This window comes from Mus caroli, unplaced genomic scaffold (genome assembly GCF_978045245.1).
Source record: "Mus caroli unplaced genomic scaffold, Mus_caroli_1 scaffold_6, whole genome shotgun sequence".
Taxonomy (NCBI): domain Eukaryota; kingdom Metazoa; phylum Chordata; class Mammalia; order Rodentia; family Muridae; genus Mus; species Mus caroli.
Genome location: NW_028227261.1, coordinates 6,715,988 through 6,739,205, shown reverse-complemented (window position 1 = coordinate 6,739,205; position 23,218 = coordinate 6,715,988). Strand labels below are relative to the sequence as shown.

Genomic DNA, 23,218 nt, shown 5'->3' with positions numbered 1-23,218 from the left:
CGAGACAGTGCCCTGCCCTATTTAAATCCAAGACAAATGTGGCGGTGATAAAGGAGGAGGGAAAGGTCAAATCCTGGCCTGTATTTTCTGATAGCACTGAAATAGGAAATGAAGGAAGTCATGGCTTGTGTCCTGTGGGATAACTAGGTTTGTAGTCAGCACTGTAAGCCCCTCCCACCCGCCCGATGATAAGCGCTTGCGCAGACCGACACCGAGCTATTCCCAGGTGGTTACTCTCGGGGGATCTACCCCTCGCGTGTTACGCATTTAATTCTATAGGAAACTGCATGTAGGTTCTATAGCGAGGGCTCAGCTGTTAAGAGCACTGGCTACTTTTGCCGGGGACCTGGGTTTGGTTTCTGGTACCCACATGGTGGCTCAGCCATTTTCTATAACTCCAATTATAGAATCCAATTATAGAAAGAACAGAACTGGAAAGAACAGAACCAATGTAATGGTGAACTAGACCCCAAGGTAGGAGAATATGAAAAAGAAAGGGACTCTCATATAATAACAATGCCTGAGTTATTCTGAGTGTTCTAAGTCCCGGGACTCTAAGCTTCACCATAGCTGCTCAGCCAATTCTATAACTCCAATTATAGGGGATCCGACGCCCTCCTCTGGTCTCCAAGGGCACCGGGCATGCACATGGTGCAGATGGGAAGCTGGGACAGATAAGCTGATTCTGAGGAAGCAATTGGGAGATTTGGAAACCCTAGCCTGCCCTAAAGCACCCAGGAGTGGCATGCATAGAAAGAGACGCTTGGCAGCCCTGCATGGAGATTCTGTGCTACCCCTCGGAGACTTAGCGTTCATCCACAAGATGATCGTAAGCAGGGGGACTGTGCCAAAGCAAAGCAAGGAGCGGGTGGTCACAGCTGCTGCGGTTTGGGTCTCTCCCAAGGTGGGAGTGTTCAGAGGGCACTTCAGAGAAGGACCACCCACTCTGGCTGAGGAACCTTGCCGTTTTCCCTGGGTGGCCTCTGCCCCTGAGCGTCCTGTGACACCTGTGACAGCAGGATCAGCCTCCAGCGTGAGGTCTCGAGCTGTGCCGCCCGGTGGAAGTGCACGGGGCAATGGACAGCCTTTCTTTCCTGCTGCTCTGTGGTGGTCAGAGCACGGTGGCTCTTTGCCCTCTAAGGTTTGATCTCCCATGCCCTCCTCTTCAGGAATGAGTGAGTTTTCTAGCCCCCCCCCCCTTGCCAGTTCCAGAAATAGACACCTGAGAGAGACACACTCCTGTCTCAACTCCAGTCTCCCTGTCTCTGGGTCACACCTCACACCTTAGTTCCCAGAAACCACTGCTCTGTGACTAGTCTACAGTCACCGCCTGAGGCAGGAGTTCAGAGGAAACTGGACCCCACCCACCTGACTCAGAGACCCTGCCACCCACACCCACACCCACCCCACACCTACCCCACCCCACCCCCGTCTGAGTCAGGCACTGTCTTATGTGCCCTCTCTAGGTATTCCAGACTCAGGAGAGAACCTGATCTGATCCCAGGGATGCTGTAGCTCAGGGTGTGACTCCTTCATTCCTGTGACATGAGGACCACCTTGACCTGGCCCCTCCCAGCCTCCCACGGAACTCAGAGAGAGATTTCTGAGTTCCTCAGCCCTCCTGCGCTCCTCCTTGTCTGTCAGTCACCTTTGGGAGTGTCCAGAAATCTGTGCATGAACTTTTGTCTGCAGTGCTTGGGGTCCAGTATAGATCAGTAAAGGGGCTGTGAGGTCTGTCCTACCTGCTGCAGCCTCTCCAGACCCCGCCCGATGCAGCACATCTCCTGCAGAGCTCAGCATCTGGGAGGTAGAAGCAGGCAGAACTGTGCTTTGTAAGCCAGCCTGGTCTACATAGTGACTTCTAGGCCAGCCTGGTCTACATAGTGACTTCTAGGCCAGCCTGGTCTACATAGTGAGCTCTGGTCCAAACTCTCATAAGGCAAGGGCTTAAGCAATGGAGCCATCTCCCCAGTCCTTCCTTTGTAGATTTTCCTCAGCCCCCTCTCTGTCTTGTGCAGCAGAGGCCTAAGAGCCACACAGTAGCTTGATTTAGCTCCTTGCTTTACATCTTCCTGCCTCCTGCCCCATTAGCCCTGGCTGCCTTCCCTCACCTACAGGGCCAGGCAGGCACTTCTGCTTCCTCCCTCACTTGCCCTCCTTTGCAGCCTGGGTGGGAGAAGTCCTGTGGACTCTTCTCACTCCAGCCTCGGTAAGTCTCCAACGTCCCTGTAGCTGTCATTTCCTCAAGTGAAGGACAGACTCAGTGCAGTGCCTCAGTCCCAGACTCTCACAGAGTCAGCCCAACCCTGGTGACAGGTTTCAAGTCATGAGCCCCTTAGAGGGTCAGATCTGGCTCTGCCACGTTTGAACACATTATCACCTTGTAGGAAACCGGGCCTCTTATAACACAGGCCACAAGCCAGTGCTTTTCATGGATGGAGAGTGTAAATATAACCTCGTTTCTCCCCTGAACTCTCTGCATAGCTGAAGGTGACCTTGAACTCTAGATCCTTTGATCTCTAACTTTGGCTGCTTTTATTATAGGACCATGCGTGTGTGTGTGTGTGTGTGTGTGTGTGTGTGTGTGTGCGCGTACTCACACCAGAGGTTGATGTCAGACATCTTCTTTAATTGCTTTTCACTTTATATATTGAGGCACAGTGAAACTAACCCGGGAGGTCTCTGATTTAGCCAGTATGACTAATCTGCAGTCCCCAGAGAGCCCTTGTCTGCACCTGCCAGGGCTGGGATTATAGGTGGGCTCTGTTGTACTTTTATCTGGGTGCTGGGGATCTGAACTCCATTCCTCATGCTGTGTGGCAAGTTCGTTATCCACTGAGCCACCTTCCCGTGCCCTCTCTATGCTATTTACTAAGAAAAGCAAGTGCTTATTTGTATGATTTAAGAACGGCTTATAGATTGTATGTTTTTATGTTTATAAATCACACCAAGTTGGGTGTTATAAAGTGGACAACTGATTTTAATGTGGAAAGTGGTTTTGGGTTTGTTTGTTTGTTTGTTTGTTTGTTTGTTTTTTGAGACTGGGTAGCCCTGGCCATCCTGGAATTTGCTCTGTAGACCAGGCTGGCCTCCATCTCAGAGATCCTCCTGCCTCTGCCTCCCGAGTGCCGGGATTAAAGTTGTTGAGCAGCTGATGCTCCACTACAGTGTTCTTAGTGAGGTTGGTCCAAGTCACCTCTTGAGGAAACAGGACTAGAATTTGTCTTAGAGAGTTTCTGACTATGGCTCTCTGGACACAAACAGCTTGACTTGACCAGGGAAGGTGCTAGGGCCATCCAGTATTTGGAGGGCTAATATTGTACTTACATCTAGTTAGTTAGCGTGTTCCTTTTAAACATTTGCCTATTTTCATTTTTTTTTTTCTTTTCCAAAAAGACTTGTGAGTACACTATGGCTGTCTTCAGACACACCAGAAGAGGGCACCAGATCCCATTACAGATGGATTGTGAGCTGCCATGTGGTTGCTGGGAATTGAACTCAGGACCTCTGGGGGGACAGTGCTCTTAATTTTTGAGCTATCTCTCCAGCCCCACTTATTTTCATTTTATGAGTGTTTTGCCTGCACGTGTGTGAGTGCACCAGGCGTGTGCTGTGTGTGTGTGCGCCCACAGAGGCCCACAGAGCGTGTAGTACCGAGCTGCTTGCCCAGTCCTGGCTTTTAGGGGGAAATCACTCGGAATAAATTGAAAACACTTTACAGTGAGGGAACGGGTGTCCTGACCAGCTCGTGGCTGGGGGTAAGCTGAGCAGCGGTGCCGGGTTGCATTTTGCTTCAGTTGGCTGACGTTTTTCTCTCTCCTTAAAGGCCCAGGTTCTGTTAAAGGGAGTCCTCCAAAGGTTTGAGAGTGGGATCCTATTTATCGGGAGTTGTACTGGTTGGGGTGTGAGGAATTGCTGGTGTGGGGGTGGTGGTGGTGGTGGTGGTGGTGGTGGTGGTCATGGGCTTGTGCCTAAGAAGTCTGGCCCACCGCCGCCTTCACAGCTACTTGAGATAGTTGGCTTGCTCCCAGCTGTCAGGTCTGTGGTGGTTACCTTGGTAACCACCTCATCACCCACACCCAGCACTGCCTAGTGTGCATGAGGCCCCGGGTACCAAATCACGTCTGCAGAAAGAAAGAGGAGGAAAAAAGCTGGCACCCTTCCCTCCACACCCCACTCCATGCAGTTCCACCAGGCTGAGCAGAATGCTGTCACTACCCCATCCATTCCTACCCCAGGGCTCCTGCTTCTTCTGACCTCCTGCTCTTTCTAATGTTTTAGTTCTGGCGTGGCAGTATGTGCCTTTAATCCCAGCATTCACTGTGCCATTCTGGCTGGCCTGGAGCTCAGGATCAGATCAGGCTAGCCACAAACCCACAGCCAGTGCTTCTCTGGAGGGAGAGATCTTCCTTTGTTCTGCTTGACCTTGGCATTGGAGCAGGCACATTTGTGTTGGCAGCTGCCTGTGTGTGTTGGTCCTCACTGGGTGCAGGCTCACTACCACACTGGTAGCACAGGTACTGATGAGCAGAGCTCACATAGATTGGAGTGCATTTGGAGTTGATGTTTGGGTTCTACCTGGGTGTTCTGAGAGCCCAGAACCTAGTAGCTTTCCTTCTGCACAGGAGGTGGAAAATTGCCTGTGACACACAGCTATGAGAAGTTAAGGATCTTTGACACTCAGCTGGCTAGGGGCCCACAAGGTCTGAACTGGACAGAATTTATACATGGAGACAATACTAAGTCTGAGAGTGTGTCTTTTAATTTTTCCTTACTTTTTATTTTTTAAAAAAGATTTATTTTTATGTACATGAGTACACTGTCACTGTCTTTAGACACTCCAGAAGAGGGCATTGGATCCCATTACAGATGGTGGAATTGAAATCAGGACCTCTGGAAGAGCAGTCAGTGCTCTTAACTGCTGAGCTATCTCTCCAGCCCAGTGTCTTTTTTTATTTTTACATTTTATACTTAAGGTTATTATTGGTGTGTGTGTGTGCGAGTGCATGTGTGTACGCACGCCATTGTGCATATGGAGGTCAAAGGATAGCTTGCTGGGGTTGGTCCCCTCCTCCACTGTGGGTTCCTGGGCTGAGACTCAGGCTGTCAGGCTTGGCAGCAAGTGCTTCTATCTGCTAAACTGTGTTGGTCTGAGAATGTCTCTTCTTTTTAAAGGTTTGTTTTTATTATTATAAATTATGTCTCTGTGTTTGTATGTGGGTATGTGCTGGGACAGAAAATGCTTCGAACCTAACTCAGGTCCTCTGCAAAAGCAATACCTGATCCCTTATGGCTGAGCCATCTCCAGCTCCAAGAGTGCACCTTCTGCATTTCCAGTTTGGATCTCTGCAGACATCCTTCTGTCAGCTTTCTGTTGCTGTGAAAAGTGTGTGAGAAAATCACCCTAAATAAGGAAAAGTGCGCTGGCATATAGGTTCAGAGTTGCGGTCTGCCGTCCATTGGCTCTTCTTTCTGAGCCTTGCTGACTATATCACTGCCTAGGGCCTGTCCTGGAGGCTGTTGACCTTCTAGGGCTGTGGTTTTCAATCTTCCTAATGCTGTCACCCTTTAATACAGTTCCTCATGGTGTGGTGACTTACAGCCATAAAACTTTAGTTGCTCCCTCATAACTGTAATTTTACTGTTTGTTATGAACCATACTGTAAATAATTGATACATCCAGGATATTTGAAGTGACCCCTCTCACACACGGGTTGGGAAGCAGAGAGGAAACAGTGAGGACACAGAGGGAGTGAGGACACAGAGGCCACCATTCTGTTTGAGAACACACCCCCAAATTACCATCTGGTCCCAACTCCTGAAGGTTCTGCCACCTTCCAGTGGTACCACAGGCTGCTGAGCAAGTTAGAGCATCCAGACCTTAAGGGGACACTCGCTCTCCAAACAGTACCAACCTGTTTTAGTGTTCAGCTTTGTTTTTGGATTTATATATATATATGTGTGTGTGTGTGTGTGTGTGTGTGTGTGTGTGTGTGTGTGTGCTGCCTGCATGCATTCTGCACACCATGTGTGTGCCTGGTGCCCACGCAGAGGATGAGCCACCATGTGGGTGCTGAGAACTAAACCTAGGTCCTCTGCAAGAACAGCAAATGCTCCTAACCGCTGAGCTGACTCTCCAGCCCCTGCCCAGGTCCAGTGTATTTGGGGGAAAGAAAGAGTCAGCTAGGGACTTTACATGTACTCACTTATTTTTGACTAGACTTGCTTCAAAGCCCTTGCTACCCTGGAACTTGTGATCCTCTTGCCTCTGCCTCCTGAGTTGGCAGAAGATTGTGGGCATGTGACGCTATGCTAAGTAGGAATTTAGAACATAGTCGTAGGTACTTATCCACCCTTAGCATCTCAATTCGGGTTGCTGATACTCCTTTAGTAGCCAGGGTGGGCTAGAGGTTATTTTTTAATCAAAGCATAATTTCAAGCATGCACACACAAGCGCCTGCTGCCCCCTGGTGGCGGTATCCCAGGATTGCAGAGCCTTTTGATGGACCAAGATTCAGTTTGTCTTGGATTTTATAGGTTCACTTATAGTCGAAATGCATTAAAGATGGTTGAAGGGCTGGTGAGATGGCTCAGTGGGTAAGAGCACCCGACTGCTCTTCTGAAGGTCCAGAGTTCAAATCCCAGCAACCACATGGTGGCTCACAACCATCCGTAATGAGATATGACTCCCCTCTGCTGGTGTGTCTGAAGACAGCTACAGTGTACTTACATATAATAAATAAATAAATCTTTAAAAAAAAAAAGATGGTTGAAACTTACAGTATGGCCAGCATAGGTATTCTGATATAGGAAGTATTGTCAATGTCTTTATTTCAGCCCATGTATTTCTACACATAAAAGGTATAAAGGGGAAGAAGAAGGAAGACATGTCATGAGTGATTGGTGTTGGGTTCTGTGGCACATTGTGGATCTGAAAATAACCTGTCAGAATCTCTTGCTTGTGTGACTTGGGCAGAAGAACAGCCTTCTTTAGCCCACAAAACTAGGATGTGCTGGGATAAACTTTCCTATTTGAAGTTAACCCTGATGTTCACTGTTCTTGCTGATTGTTTTTTTGTTTTTCGGAGACAAGGTTTTCTTGAGTGACCCTGGCTATATTAGAACTTGCTCGGTAGACCAGACTGGCCTCAAACTCAGAAATCCCCCTGCCTCTGCCTCACAAGTATTGGGATTAAGGCATGCATCACCACCGCCTGGTATTCATAGATTCTAAAATCAAGTTTCTAATCATTAAGATCTGAGGTCACAAAGATCATTTTTGCCTGAGAGTAACCCCAGAAAACCCACACTCTAACAGGTGTGATCGCTAGGTTTGCTGTTAGGAATGTAGCTGGCTTTGATGTTCTGGCATGCGGTGGAGTGCGGCCCTAGGGCTTCGAGATGCCTGATGGAGTCCTTGACTTTCAGCCCATAATCTTCTGGTGGTTGGAGAGAGGATGATTACAGAAACATCAGTCACTTGTTTCTATAAATGTTTCATAATGTAAATTGAATGTGATGAAATATTAAAAATATCATTCATTAATTATTGAAAAGTTCAGGCTCTGGAAATGGCCATATCTCTCCTTATACTGCCAGCTTAAAGGAGCAATTGAGAAATTGTGAATTACAAAATTAGAATCCCGGAATGGTAGTGAAGTGAAGCGCCATAAAGTTATTTTCTGCTCTGAAAATTGTTAACCATTTTCAGCTGTAGCTTTTCTGTTACAGTGAGCCTGCCCATTCTGTGTTAGGACAGTGCACGTGCCCCACACTTCACTATGCTTACTATTTTTATATCCCTGTGGTTCTGGAAAAAACAAGGTGACACCATGTTGAACTAAGAGTCTTATAGATTCAAATGTTGGAATAAAATTCAATTTTATTTTATTATGCTTGTAATTTTATTAGCAAAACAAAGCATCAATACAAGTTTGAATCAAATGTTGCTATTAGTTACAAGCTGAATTAATAGTTTGCCTTGTAAAATGAAAGATGAAGTGGGGTTCAGTGGTGTGCAGCTGTGATTCCAGAAGTTTGGGAGGCAGAAGCAGGAAGGTTAAATTTGAAGCCACCCTAGGGTTTTTACCTTGGAGAGAGAGAGAGACAGACAGACAGACAGACAGACAGACAGAGACAAAGAGACAGAGACAAAGAGACAGAAAGACAGAGACACACAGAGAGAGAGAGACAGAAAGAGACAGAGAGAACCCTAAAACTAGAGCATGGTGAGATATGTCTGAGTCTTCATTGTTTGTGAGCAGTTTGCCTCGGGTTAATCCCCTGAGTTGTCCCAGCTTCCTTCTTAGTGTGGTTCATATAAAATATACTGGGGTCTCAGCAGTGGATGAATTGCCCATCTCCCATTGCATATTTGAGGTGCCTTCTGTTCCATGAACCCTTTGATGAAGACGGGCCCTTGCTGCTGTGAGATTTACCAGATTCTGTCAATGCCCACAGGCATCCCTGCTACTGTGCCATCCCATTCTGCCTCCATGGGGACAGAGGGTGGGAATGATGACCCTCCTGAGGTCGCTCTGTCAGAACTCATGTCGCAGGAGTCTCTTGTGGAGGGAAGGAGTCAGTTTCTGTCTTCCTGATCTGGGTTAGATTTTACATGGAGCACTCCCATAATCAAACCACAGTTCACCCTTTTCAGATGATCAGTCTCTTTGCTCTCTTTGATTTATGTGCCTCTGGCTTTGCTTTCCTGTGTGCATGTGCACTTGTGTGGAAGCTAGACGACACATGTTCGTTTTCAAAGGCAGCAGAACGCTGAAGCAGTGATCTGCATCTTACTGTTGCTTCCCTTTTTCTCCCACCAGTTAACAAGCACAAGCCATGGCTCGAGCCCACCTACCACGGGATAATCACCGAGAACGATAACACGGTGCTGCTCGACCCTCCCCTCATCGCCCTGGATAAAGATTCACCGCTCCGCTTTGCAGGTATGCAGGCCAGCTGTTCACTGTCTGCAAATCTGGCCTGGAAAGAAAGCAACTTAAGTCTGGCTGGATGACTGGACCTCTCAGGAAGTGTTCTGGTAGCTGAGAGCTGGTGTGACTCCAGGCACCACATGTTCTTCTTGTAGTAGTTGAGGTAGCTGACAGTAAGCCGTGTTGCTGGTCAAAGGGAGAAATGCTTTAGCTAATTGCATCATTATGTGCTGTGCCTTGTGCAGATAGGCAGATACTGTCTAGACACACACAGCAGAGACAGAGCACACATGGACTAAGTGAACACTGTTCAGGACACAGTTAGTGTGGTGAGCCTGGGGACCCAAGCTCTGCCTGTTCTGTCCGGGTGTTCAAATGCCTGTTTCACGTCACTCCAGCAACTCTTAGTTCCTTACGTTCACCTGCACAGACTTTAGAAACATTGAGCAGTCTTTGTGGGGGAATAACTTTTGGCCTAGATTTACTTTTTTTTCCCAATCTTTAATTTTTATTTAGCTAAATCTTTTTCTATAGTTTTATTTTGCATATGTGCACCATGTGAATGTCTGGTGTCCACAGAGGTCAGAAGAGAGCATCATATCCCTTGGAGCCAGAGCTGTGTGGATACTGGGAGTCAAACCCAGGTCCTTTGCAAAGGCAGCGAGTGCTCTTAAACATTGAGCGGTCTCTCCAGTCTCTCATTCTGTGGTTTAAAATCATGTATGGTGTTGCGTTATGTAAGAAGTATACATTGCATGCTGAACACATTGTCAATTTGTATTTATTTTTACAGGCATGTACCACCATGCCCAATTTAATGAATTTACTTTTTATTTTCCTTTTTGTGTGTATGGGTGTTTTGCCTGCATGTGCCTGTGCACCCTGTGCATACAGTACCCACAGAAACCAGAAGAGGGCACCAGATTCCCTGGAACTGTGCATGACCTTGTGGGAGCTAGGAACCAAACCCAGGTCCTCTGGGAAATCAGCCAGTGCTCTAACCACTGAGTCATATCCTCAGACCCTTGTTTTTTAAGAGAAAGTTTTGCAATGTTAATGCTAGCTGGCATCAAACTTGTCATCCTCTTTCCTCAGCCTTCTTAATAAAGTTATTAAAAGTTTGACATGAGTTATTTTATAAAATTGCACCCTGTGTCTTTGAAGAGAAAAACCCTTTAGGGCAGTGTCATAGATTTTGATCATGTGGTGATTTTCCTACATTGCTGACATTTAGTGGTGTTTGCCAGGCAGATCTGCCCTGACTGCTGGAAGGCTGTGGTTTCTCAGTCCCAGAATGAGAGTAAACACTGGGATAACACACACACATGCATGTGGCTGTGTCCAGGTTTTAAGTTTTTCTCTTTTTCTAGTTTTTTAAAGTTTATGAATGTGTTTTACCTGCATGTGTGCAAGTGTGTTAGGAGGTCAGAAGAGGCCATCAGATACCCTGTTGTGTACAGTAATGTGAGTGCAGAGAGTCCACCCAGGTTCTCTGCAGGAGAAACAGGTACTCTTAACCAGTGGGCCATCTCTCCAGCCTGGGTCCAGCCTTTTATGTAGGTTCTGAGAATCCAAACCTCAGGCAGACAGGCTTTGTCAGGTTCTTTACCAAAGGAACCATTCCCCAGCCCAAAACAACTTTTTATTTTTGAGATAGGATTTAGTTTGACTCAGTTTTTTTTTAAGATTTATTTATTTTATCTATGTGTGTACACTGTCACTCTCTTCAGACACACTATAAGAGGATATCAGATCCCATTGCAGATGGTTGTGAGCCACCATGTAGATGCTGGGAATTCAACTCAGAACCTCTGGAAGAACAGTCAGTGCTCCCACCTGCTGAGCCATATCTCTAGCTCGACTCAGTTTTTAAAAAGATTTATTTCAGCCGGGCGTGGTGGCGCACGCCTTTAATCCCAGCACTTAGGAGGTAGAGGCAGGCGGATTTCTGAGTTCGAGGCTGGCCTGGTCTACAAAGTGAGTTCCAGGACAGCCAGGGCTACACAGAGAAACCCTGTCTCGAAAAACCAACAACAACAACAAAAAAGATTTATTTCTATTACCTTTGTTACACACGCACAGACACATACATGTGTGTACGCATACACACGCACATGCTGCACATACTATACATACACACAGAGACATACACTGCACACATGCACACCACACCGCTAATACACATGCAAACATACACTGTACACACTGCACATACACATGTAAATGCATACACACATACCACACACATATGAACATGCATACATACGTGCACATGCCCCCCCCCCACACACACATGGACACGGACACGCATACACACACACACACAAGTGCAGGTAGCTGCAGAGGCCAGGAGATGGCCTTGGTTTTTGAAGCTAGATCTAAGTGTTCAGCTCCAGTCTCTTATTTTTTTGTAAGTATTTATCATTGCTCCTCCTGTGTGACATTTAGAGCTACATCACAGTTTTAGTGAGGTTATGTTGCCAGTGGGTTTATATACATTTTAAGAAGTGATTTAGAGGCTTGGGGAGACAGCTCAGTAATTAAAAACACCCTGCTGCCCTTGTGGAAGACCAGGGTTCAACTCTCAGGACCCACATGGTGCATCAGAACTGAAACTCCAGTTCCACGACGTACAATGCCCTCTTCTGACCTCTGTGGGCACCAGGCATGCATATGGTGGGACACAGACATATATGTAGGCGAAACACCCTTATACATAAAAATAAAATGTTTTGAATAAATTAAGAATAAAGGTCTAAAAGGAGAGTAGTAACTCAGGCTGGGAATGTGTTATCCTGGTACCACAAACCTTGCATTCAGAGCTCAGACCCATGTCACATGTTGAGGAGGTACAAGCTTTTAGTCCCCTCAGCATCTTGTGAGGTGGAAGCAGAGGGATTAAAAAGTCAGGCTCATCCTCTGTGACATAGTCAGTTTGAGGAAGACCAGCCTGAGCTACATGAGACCCTCTTTTGAAACACAAAGGAGGCAAAGAATGACTGTGGTCCAGGATTCTGGGGTCACTGCCCCCAGCTTTGATTTACAAAGCGCCAGCTGTGTACAGTGTGCAGAGTTCAGAACCCACCTCACAGCTAATAATGCATTTGCTCCTGAGCATCAAGAAGAGAGGCCCAGGCACTTTTCCAAATGCTTTATAAATAAAAATTTGTATTTAATTCTCCATCACTTAAAGTAAGGACACTTTCTGCCAGCCACATTTTAAAGAGAGGAACTAGGATCTGGATAGATGGCTTGGTGGTTAAGAGCACTGGCTGCTCTTCAGGGGACGAAAGTTTGTTCTCAGGTACCCACATAGTGGCTCATCACCACCAACTATAACTGCAGTTCCCAGGGAACTGATGTTCTCTTTCAGCCTCTGTGGGTACCAGGCACACATATGATGCACTGACTTATATGCAAAGAAACATCACACATAAATAAAAATGAAGTATTTTTGTTTTGTTTTTTGAGACAGGGTTTCTCTGTGTAGCTCTGCCTGTCCTGGAACTCACTCTGTAGACCAGGCTGGCCTTGAACTCAAAGATGCACCGGCCACCTGAGCACTGGGATTAAAGGCTTGAACCACCACGGCCAGCTTTGCCCCTCAGTTTCATCATCTGTAAACAGAAGAATTCCAATGCCCTTCCTAAGGCTTGGGCATGTCTGTTTGTCTATAGGAGTTGAAGAGCTTAAATTCACTCTTGAAGACTGGGGATGTTGCTCAGTGGTAGAGCACCTGTCTACAATGCATAAGATTGCAAGTTCTACCCCAAGCCCCACCCTCAGTAATAATAATTAAAATAAAAACAAAACAAAAACATCACCCAAAGGAGTAAAGCAGTGCTTGGTTCAGAGTCTTGTATGGAATGTCTGCTGTTTCCATGTAAACAGTGGAATCTATATGTAGCATGTTTAAAAATATGTTTTCATGACCCAGCAAGATGGTGTGGTGGGTAAAGGCACCTACTCCCCAGCTGGATCCCTGATCCCAGGAGGAAGGAAAAAATGGCCTCCTGTAAGCTGTGTTCCCCCTCCACAAATAGATTTTTAAAAATTCAGTTTAGTTTAGTTTTGTTTTGCTTTTGTTTTTTCAAGACAGGGTCTTACTACTTAGCTCTGGCTGTCCTAGAACTCTAGAGACCAGGCTGGCCTGGAACTCAGAAATCCACCTTCCTCTGCATCCTGTGTGCTGGCATTAAAGACATGAGCCACTACACCCAACAATAAATGTAATTTTTAAAAATGTTAATGTATGTTCTTAAGTTTAATATTCTGTGGGAAATATGTGTCTATTTACATAAGTTGTTATTCAATTCCCTCACACTTCAGATTATTTTTGTGTTGAGCAAGGCTTATTCTGGAGACATATTCTGAGGTTATTTTTGCAATGGTACTGAGTCTGCTGTGGTGACAAAATTGAAAATGGCTTGTTGGGTGGCAGTAGCTCACTCTCTGTGAACTGACAGTGTCCCAATTTGTCCTGGACTCTTTATGGCCACCTGTCCTTGGCTTCTAGTCTCACCATATCATCCTTGGTGGGGAAACTAGTTCAGAGAGCATGTCAGCTGCATGCCATTGGGAATGATGATCTTGTCCATTTCTCTCCCTAGTGCCCTGGCTAGTCCAGTGCTTGGGACACACCAGTACTCTATACTTGTATGTGGAAGGAGAGATGAGTTTGTCTAAGACCACAGGCTTTACTAAGTATGTTGCCTTTGAACCAGGCTCTCTGGCTGCAGCTCTCCAAGACATGACATTTCAAAGTTGAGAACAGTCTGCTTTGTGTTCCCATCCCTCATGGGATGTGTGTGTGTAGGTAAGTGCTGACCGAGCTCACTTGACAGAGCTCTGAAGCAGACACATTTGTGGTATTGAGCATTCCGTCCCTGATGCCCAGTGTCAGACTCTTAGGAGACACATGGCCAATTCTAGATTGTTTTCTTGGTGTGCTGCAAGAAAATGTGCCAGGGAGTTTGTTGAGGGAATCTGTTGCAGGTATCCCCCTTCATAAATGAGCCTGAAGTGATGGCTCCCCTCTCTGCCTTCATTCTTACATTTTTTTTCAAGATTTATTATTATTAGCTTTATTATGTTTCTAGCTGTTCTCAAGTCTCTTTCTCTGGTCTATAGTCAAGTGTGAACATTTTGCCCACCTGCATATATGTACACCACTTGTTGTCTGGTGCCCTCAGAAGTTAGGAGAGGGAATCAGGTCCCTGCAGATGCTTGGGAGCCACCATGTTGATGCTTGGAATCAATTTTGAGTCTTCTGCAAGAGCAGGCCAGTGGTCTTAACTTTTTTTTTTTTTAATTTTGTATTAATGTATATGAGTACATTGTAGCTCTCTTCAGACACACCAGAAGAGGGCATCGGATCCCATTACAGATGGTTGTGAGCCACCATGTGGTTGCTGGGAATTGAGCTCAGGATCTCTGGAAGAACAGTCAGTGCTCTTAACCAGTGAGCCATCTCCCCAGCCCCCAGCCTCCACCCCCACCCCACCCCGCTCTTAGCTTCCTAGTCATCACCAGCCCGAATTCTTCTGTTCAAATGAACCACAGGTAGCTTATGGTCAAATTTCAGAAGTTCAGAAATCATGACTGGTGAGGCAGAAGAGTGAACGTGGAAAGCCTTTCTTTGTGGAGCCTAACAGATCCGGGTGCTGGTGAATGAGCACAGCCAGGAAGGCACTGCACGGGTGCAGCACACATGGGCATGGGGCAGCACAGGTCCCCATAGGTCACTGTCGGCTTCCTAACACTGACAGCCGTTGGGATGTAGCTCAGTGATAAAGCACTTGCCTAGTGAGCCCCAGGCCCAAGCATAAAGGCTGCCCTGTCCCGGGAGAGTAGTTCAGTTGCTGTTTATAAGTCCCTGTGCAAAAGGATTCTCTAGTCTGTGCTGATGGAAGAAAACTGTAGGACAGGAAACCAAGAATGAACCATAGCCCCTCCGAGCTGTGATGGCAGCCACTTGACCCTAGGACTGCTTCAGCCAGATCTCAGGCAGTTCTGATCTCCTGCAAGTGGTCAGGGTGCTTCAAGGATGAGTGGGTTGTGCAACTGACTTTGGGCTCAGAATGACAACGCAGGGCTCAGAGAACAGTCTTTTTTTTTCTTTTCTTTTCTTTTTTTTTTTTTTGGTTTTTCGAGACAGGGTTTCTCTGTATAGCCCTGGCTGTCCTGGAACTCACTTTGTAGACCAGGCTGGCCTCGAACTCAGAAATCCGCCTGCCTCTGCCTCCCGAGTGCTGGGATTAAAGGCGTGTGCCACCACGCCCGGCACAGTCTTTTTTTTCTTAATGTCTCTCCCCCACGCTCCCCTTGCTGAGCACTGGTCCACCTAAGCTGAGCGAGGCAGACAGTTGAACATGGTGGCCGACAAAGGTGATGGATGGGATTTGTGGTCCTTTCCCACCTGACGAGGTGGTTCTGCTGTGGACGGTGGTCCTTTTTCCTGTCTGAGCTGTGGTGTTTTCTGGCTGTTCTCAGGTCTCCTTCTCTGGTTCACAGTCCAACCAGTCCTCTTACATTAGGTAGAATGGATTCTGTTGCTTGCAGATTTGGAAGCCCAAAGCTGGGATCGCTGCCTTCCATGAAGAGTGGAGGGTCAGTTGGAACCTGAAAGCAGGACCCCCCAGGGCTTGGAGGCTGCCAGAAGAGGGGTAGTGTACCCCCCAGATAGAAATGGGTCCTGGAGGGGGGGCAGTCTAAAATTGTACTTATATATAACTTTGGGTTTTTTTGTTTTGTTTTTTTTTGTTTTTTTTTTTAAGATTTATTTATTTATTATATGTAAGTACACTGTAGCTGTCTTCAGACACTCCAGAAGAGGGCACCAGATCTCTTTACGGATGGTTGTGAGCCACCATGTGGTTGCTGGGATTTGAACTCTGGACCTTCGGAAGAGCAGTCGGGTGCTCTTACCCACTGAGCCATCTCACCAGCCCCTATATATAACTTTGGATCATGGGAAGTCAAATCTAGATTCTGTTGGGTTTCTCTTTTTATATTTTGTCTTTAATGATTTCTTTAGGGGGAAAATACCCTTGGCCATTTTAGATCCAATCTTAGGTTGGAGAGGAAGAGGTTGGCGGACAGAAGTAACTGTAGCTGTCCAGCAGCCATGGAGAACTGGGTACATCTGAAAGGGAGGCTGGGAATGAAAAAGGATGGGCGGGAGAGAAAAGAATGAAGCCAGGACAGAGGTTTCTGATCAAGGCTCAAAGTTTAATTTTCAGCCCTGCACTTATATAGGCAAAACCCACAGACCCATCCTTTGTTTCAGCTGGATTGAATTCCAAAACAGGCTCAGTAGGCAGTCAACTCCTCAAAGCTCAAAGCAGGGACTCCAACTAGAGGTTTGTTTAGCCTATGGGGGAAGGGCACAAGTAACTTTGGGGAAGTGGCAGGGTGGAACAGTTCTGACTCCATCCCAGGCAGGGGTAGCTGGGGTTCTGGTTTTCATGAGGACAGTATTTTAGGAGCTTTACTGCTACGGGGCAGTTGTGTGGAGTCAGCATGGAGCAGGAAGGACGGACAAGGAGGAAATGGTATAGAAGGTGGTTCTGAGAGGTTCTTCTCAGTGTGTGGGACCCAGGGAACAAGACGGAAATCATAATGGCTGAGGGGTAGAGATGCCAGTGTGAATCCATGCAATGCTGATAACTTGTGTGAATTGTGCATAAACTCGGGGTAGGGAGAAGCCAATGTCAGCGGGGACAATAAATAAACGAGCCCGCTGTTCCCTATCAGATATCCTGAAGAGCAGGTGTTTACCCTAGGGTTGAAAAAAGCATCAAAATTACAATTATGAAGTACCAACAGAAACAATGTTATGGTTGGGTGGGGTCACCACACCATGAGGAACTGTATTAAAGGGTCGCAGCATTAGGAAGGCTGAGAGCCACTGAAATAAATCAGTGCATATGCATGTAAGTATGTATTATGCATGTATACATGTGTATGTATCTATGTATTAGCTCCTGGGAGAGTGGATATGAGTGACATAAATCTGTGTTAGGGGAGGAAGATTCTAAAAGATTATTGTTCATTTGGCTGTGATGGACTATTGTGGTTGTGTTAAACAGAGATAGATGCTGGAGTGTTGTGAACAAAACCATGTCATGCCTGGGGTTTGCTATGAAAGTCTCCACGCAGGGCTGGAGAGATGGCTTAGCAGTTAAGAGCACTGACTGTTCTTCCAAAGGTCTTGAGTTCAAATCCCAGCAACCACATGGTGGCTCAAAACCATCTGTAATGAGATCTGACTCCCTCTTCTGGAGTGTCAGAAGACAGCTACAGTGTACTTACATATAATAAATAAATAAATCTTTTTTAAAAAAAGTCTCCACGCAAGCCCAAAGATGGTGAGGGGCAGTGACATGCGCCATACAACATGCACACACACACATACACACACATATGCATGCATATGCACACACACAGATACACCACATGGACACCCACCCCATACACACACACACACACACACACACACAGGTTCATTCCATATACACAGAGACTCACAAAGACACACACCCCACACACAGACACGTACATGCAGATACATAGACACACATACACACACAGATACACACTGCATACACAGAGAGATATACACAGGCACCCCCCCAACATACACACACACACAGGTTTCATACCACATATACAGAAAGATACACACAGATGATACACACGCAGACACACAGACACATACACAGAGAGACACACAGGCTTAGTTTCTCACTTACACTTGACCACAGCACCCTTGCCGTTAAAGTTCCTGCCAAGTCTAGGGCTGATCTCTTCTAAAATAGCTCCTGAGGGGCTGGGGAGATGGCTCAGGTTAAGAGCACCTGTTGTTCTTGCAGAGGACCTGGGTTCAGTTCCCCAGCACCTACATGGTGGCTCACAACCTGATGTAACTCCAGTTCTGCGCGTGCAGCACCTTGCTGGCCTCCACAGGCAGTGCACATGAATGGCACACATGAGCTTGTCCAGGCAAATTTACATATGCATAAATAAAATTCTAAAAGCAAAAGTGACCTCCTGGGTCTGGCCCCTGGCCTCTCATGCTGGGGTAGCCTGGTGACCATGTTTACCCAGACAGACTTGTTTTAACAGAGCAAAGGGTCCTTTAGAACTGAAGTCCCATTCATCCAACCAACCATCTGCTGACTCCTCTCTGAGAGGGTGGCACAGTATTGCCAATGTGGAGGCTGAGTCAAGAGGACCAGTAGAGCCCAGGCATTCCAGAGCAGCTCAGGCCCTGACTTGTCTGTCATTGCTTGGCATCAGGCATCTTCACCCTCTCATTTGAATGTGTGGCACTAGTGGAGGCACCCAAATTCTCCTGCCGCGGTCCTGGTCTGTGCTCATCAGCAGGAACACACAGCTCTTGTCAGGAACACCAGCTCACTCGATACAGAGCTGCCTCTCTTTCCAGAAGAGTGAACTTCAGTCAGAAATTGGGACGTGGGCTGGAGAGATGGCTCAGCGGTTAAGAGCACTGACTGCTCTTCCAAAGGTCTTGAGTTCAAATCCCAGCAACCACATGGTGGCTCACAACCACCTGTAATGAGATCTGACACTCTCTTCTGGAGTGTCTGAAGACAACTACAGTATACTTACATATAATAATAAATCTTTAAAAAAAAAAAAAAAAGGCTGGGCGTGGTGGCGCCCGCCTTTAATCCCAGCACGCAGGAGGCAGAGGCAGGCGGATTTCTGAGTTCGAGGCCAGCCTGGTCTACAAAGTGAGTTCCAGGACAGCCAGGGCTATACAGAGAAACCCTGTCTCAAAAAAAAAAAAAAAAAAAAAGTAAGAAAAAGAAATTGGGACATTTGGCAACTAGGATTCAATGTATTTTATAGTGCTAGAGAGTTGGCTTATTGGTTAAGAGTGTACACGGTTCCCAGAAACTGTGCCGGGCAAACACAGCCACCTATAACTCCAGCTCCCATGGGATCTGATGTCTGTAGCTTCCCTGGTACTGTTACTCATATGTGCATATCTATACACCAATTAAAAGTTGTAAAACCAACGCTGATAGAGTATATTTATAACACGGTTTGTTAGCATGTCCTACGATACTATTTGGAATCACACGTCACCTGGCTCTTCTATCTCAGATAATTTTTTTCCTTAAAGATCTCGACAGGGAATGCTTAGGTTCTGCATTCCATAAGGTCTCTTGCAGTGGTATAAACTGACAGGGAACCTAGCCATCATCGTGAGAATACGGTTGGGGGCTGAGCCAGTGAGCATGTTTGTGGTCCAGCCAAACATTACTTATGAAGACTGATGTTTGCACTTTAGTAGCATATTCTCATGTTATGAAAAACCATTTACGGGGCTGGAGAGATGGCTCAGTGGTTAAGAGCACTGACTGCTCTTCCAGAGGTCCTGAATTCAGTTCCCAGCAACCACATGTTGGCTCACAACCATCTGTAGCGAGATGATGTCCTTGTCTGGTGTGTCTGAAGACAGCAACAGTGTACTCATATACATAAAATCAATAAATATATTTTTTAAATTTTTTATTAGGTATTTTCCTCATTTACATTTCCAATGCTATCCCAAAAGTCCCACATACCCACTCCCCCCATTCCCCTACCAACCCACTCCCCCTTTTTGGCCCTGGCATTCCCCTGTACTGGGGCATATAAAGTTTACATGTCCAATGGGCCTCTCTTTCCAGTGATGGCCAACTAGGCCATCTTTTGATACATGTGCAGCTAGAGACAAGAGCTCCGGGGTACTGGTTGGTTCATAATGTTGTTCCACCTATAGGGTTGCAGTTCCCTTTAGCTCCTTGGGTACTTTCTCTAGCTTCTCCATTTGGGGCCCTGTGATCCATCCAATAGCTGACTGTGAGCATCCACTTCTGTGTTTGCTAGGCCCCAGCATAGTCTCATAAGTAAATCTTTTTTTAAAAAAAGAAAAGAAAACACGGACAGAAACACTTCCTGCCGACTGTTCATAGGCAGCAAAGGGCCTGAGACTGCGCTGTAGGCAGACTGGAAAGTGGTTTTAGTAACAGTGAATGTTGAAGGCTTGCTAGGCCGTCAAAAAAATGAGTAAACCGCTGATTCAGGCATCAGTGGGACAATTGAGCTTTAGATTGTGAGGTTGGGCGAAAGGCACAAAACCTTCGTTCCGTGTTAATCCTTAAAGCCTTAAAGACGAGCAAAATGAAGCAGTATTTCTTCTTTAGGGAGATGTATGGTAAAGCCACCCAAAAGGAAGGGAATTTGGGCAATGCTGCAGTCCTAGAGTGGCATCTTCTCCGTGGTGGGCATGGGGTGGCCTGCTGGGTTGGCACTGACGAGGTGATAGCCAGTCAACAGAGTGGTCACCACCAGAGAGCTGTCTTGGATGGTTGTTGTGACCTGGCTTCTGTCCTTAAGAGGCACTTCTGCCTGCTGCTCTGATCGGGTACTTTAGACACAGTGTGTTAGTGGGAACAAAGGCTCAAGTCCATTAGCTCTAGATTTTTGTTTCAGTAAATCTAATGATGAATTGAATGCTTCTAGAGTTGTAGTTAGAGAACTTAGCTTAAAAATAGAAACATAGTTCAGGCGTGGTGGCTCACACTTTTAATCCCTATACTCAGAAGGCAGAGGCAAGGGGATTTCTGTGAGTTCCAGGCTAGCCTGGACCATTCTGGGCTACATAGTGGGACCCTATCTCTAAAACAAGCAAATAAGAACACTTAGGTTTCCTTATTAATAGTCATCGAAGGGAAAGTCCTAATGACAGGGGTGGGGGGGGTGGGGGGGTGCTGTATTGGGTTGTTGGGAAGGGAAACCTTAACAGCATTGAATGCCTCATCCCTGAGTGAGTTCAGTTGTGAAGTTACATAGTTTATGGTAAGTAGGAGTCAAAGTAGCAATTGGTGCGAGGGAGTCTCTCGTAACAGTGTAGCAGCTGTCTGATTAGCCTGTGTTAAGTGACCTGTCCAGCTTTTGTGTCGCAGCTCTGACTGTTTCCTTGTAATTCCCTAGTCGTTTCTTTCCTGAATTACTGACATGGGTTTGTCTTTTTTCCCTTTAGAGAGTTTTGAGGTGACAGTCACCAAAGAAGGTGATGAAGGGTTCTTTGTCCCCCTTTTATGAATATTAACCCACTAACTTGTTTATAAAATTGGGAATCAGCCATTAAACAGAAGCAACTGCCATGCCGTTTCTCCCTATTTATCCTCCTAGTTTGTTCTTTTTTTTTTAAAGTGTATTTATGGAAATTGTATGTAACCAGACCCTTGGTTAGAAATATCTAGAACTCAGACATCCATTTGAACTACATGTTCAGGACCACATGGTTTTGTTTACTTGGGCTTTCTTGCTTAGCACTGTTTTTCTCCTATCCATTGGACTTGTGAAAGAGCACAGTCTTATTTTTATATGAAATACATTTTGTAGCTTCACATTTGCATCAGACATTAAATCTGTTCTCCCACGGGCAGGCGTGGAACCTTGGACCTTTCTAACTAGGACAGTTTCTCAGTAGTGAAGTTCCCAGGCTGGCGTCCCTCTTAGTTTCCGTAGTGTGACGCCCAGAGCCAAGGAAACCTAACACCCGTCCTGTAACAGACAGTGATGCCAGCCGTTGAAATGGATGCCTGAAAACTTGGTATTTCTACTACTCTGACTTAGCGGTTTGTTTTGATTCCCTAATTTTAGCCAGGCTCATTGCACAGGAAGACTTTTTATTCTTCTTCTTCTTTTTTTTTTTCTTGACAGAATTTCTGTAATTATGATGCTGATTCTACGTCTTCTCTCGATGCTTAACTCTGTGTTTTATCCTTTCCCAAACCCAAAGAGCTGTCGAGCGAGCGCTCGCTCGGGTCGCCTGGCCAGCCTGGCCCTGGCTGTCACTCAGGAGACTCCTTTTATCTTCCGGCCATCCTAAGTGCTCCTGTGGAATGCCTGCCTTTGTCCTCTCTCTTGTATCTATCCCTGCATGAATGGATGCAAAGTAAACCAGTTGCTTGGAAAGCCAGACCGCTTCTAATAAAGCCCCAGAACTCACCCGTGCTGAAGCACAGCGTCCCCGCTTTGTCCACGGACCCTCTAAACCCCCTGGCTGCTAAGTTGTTGTTGCCTATTTTCTTTGGGGGTGGAGGGCAATGTGCAGACGGTTCGAGGGGCAGATGTACTAACCCGGTTCGGTTTACTCTCCAGGTGAGATTTGTGGCTTTAAAATTCACGGGCAGAATGTCCCCTTTGATGCCGTGGTAGTGGATAAGTCCACGGGTGAGGGAATAATCCGCTCAAAAGAGAAACTGGACTGTGAACTACAGAAAGACTACACATTCACCATCCAGGCCTACGACTGCGGGAAGGGCCCCGATGGCACCGGTGTGAAAAAGTCTCACAAGTAAGTGGGCCGGACAGCGTCCAAAAAGAGCCACCCAGGAGATGAGTGTGCATGGGGGAGGAGCAGTCAGGAGCTGGCCCCTGGGTTCTTCTCTGTGTTCTGAAAAGGAGCAGGAAGAGTTCTGCGGGGAATCAGTCGGGTCGGTCGCAAAGGGCGGGCTCCAGCCTGCATGTCCCCTTTTGTGTCCAGCTTCCGGAAAGAACCTGCTGGAAACAGGTTTTGAAAAGAGAATGAATGGTTTATCCCACTGAGTGTTCTTGGTAAAGAAACTAAAGTCCCACTGGGAACAGTGGCTCATGCCTGTTCTTGGAGGAGGGTGGAGGCAGGAATGGACAGACGGCAGACAGACAGACAGACACACACACACACACACACACACACACACGAGGTCCTGTATTGACCTTTTCCCTAAGGAAATGGTTCTGTTGTTTTTATTATTTCCTGTAAACCCTAAACACGTAAGCTAGCTAGCTTGTGAAAGAAGCAGGCAGGCCTCCCCCATCCTGCGTTGAGTTCACATGTCTCCTGCGAGCAGAGGGTGTACTCCAACAGAGAGGGCTCTAGAAAAGACAGGTTTAATATCATAGACTTTTCTCACCAGCCCTTCAATGCCAGATTTAATGTTGCTGAGCGCTGAGTCCCCTCAGTGTCTACACTGTGTGGGCCACATACTGTCTGTCACAGGACATGGTAAGGGCACGCCACATAGATGAGCGTGGGTCGGGACGCTTACAGGTGAACAGCATGGTGTGTTGCGGTGGTGAGAGTAATGTGCGGCCGGCTCACACAGTGACGTTTTATTCTTTGAGAAGAGTTTGAGTGTGTGCTAAGGATGGGCCTGTGCATTACATGGGCTCTCAGCTACAGATCTGTCCTCCCAAAAGACGATAGATACCTGGTA

The 23,218-nt window shown here is 46.6% G+C and overlaps 1 protein-coding gene across 4 annotated transcripts in view; it reads left to right on the top strand.

Moving 5' to 3' along the window:
• The window catches only part of Clstn1 (calsyntenin 1), a 69,904-nt gene that overhangs the window by 24,178 nt on the left and 22,508 nt on the right, over nucleotides 1–23,218 (top strand). For 2 of the 4 annotated variants that reach the window (XM_085838582.1, XM_029476268.2), the window contains exons 2-4: nucleotides 8,826–8,948; nucleotides 20,995–21,024; nucleotides 22,122–22,317. In XM_085838582.1, coding sequence (XP_085694708.1) covers nucleotides 8,826–8,948; nucleotides 20,995–21,024; nucleotides 22,122–22,317 — 349 coding nt within the window. The remainder of the gene's footprint in view (nucleotides 1–8,825; nucleotides 8,949–20,994; nucleotides 21,025–22,121; nucleotides 22,318–23,218) is intronic. The other 2 variants (XM_085838581.1, XM_085838583.1) reach the window with 1 other exon arrangement.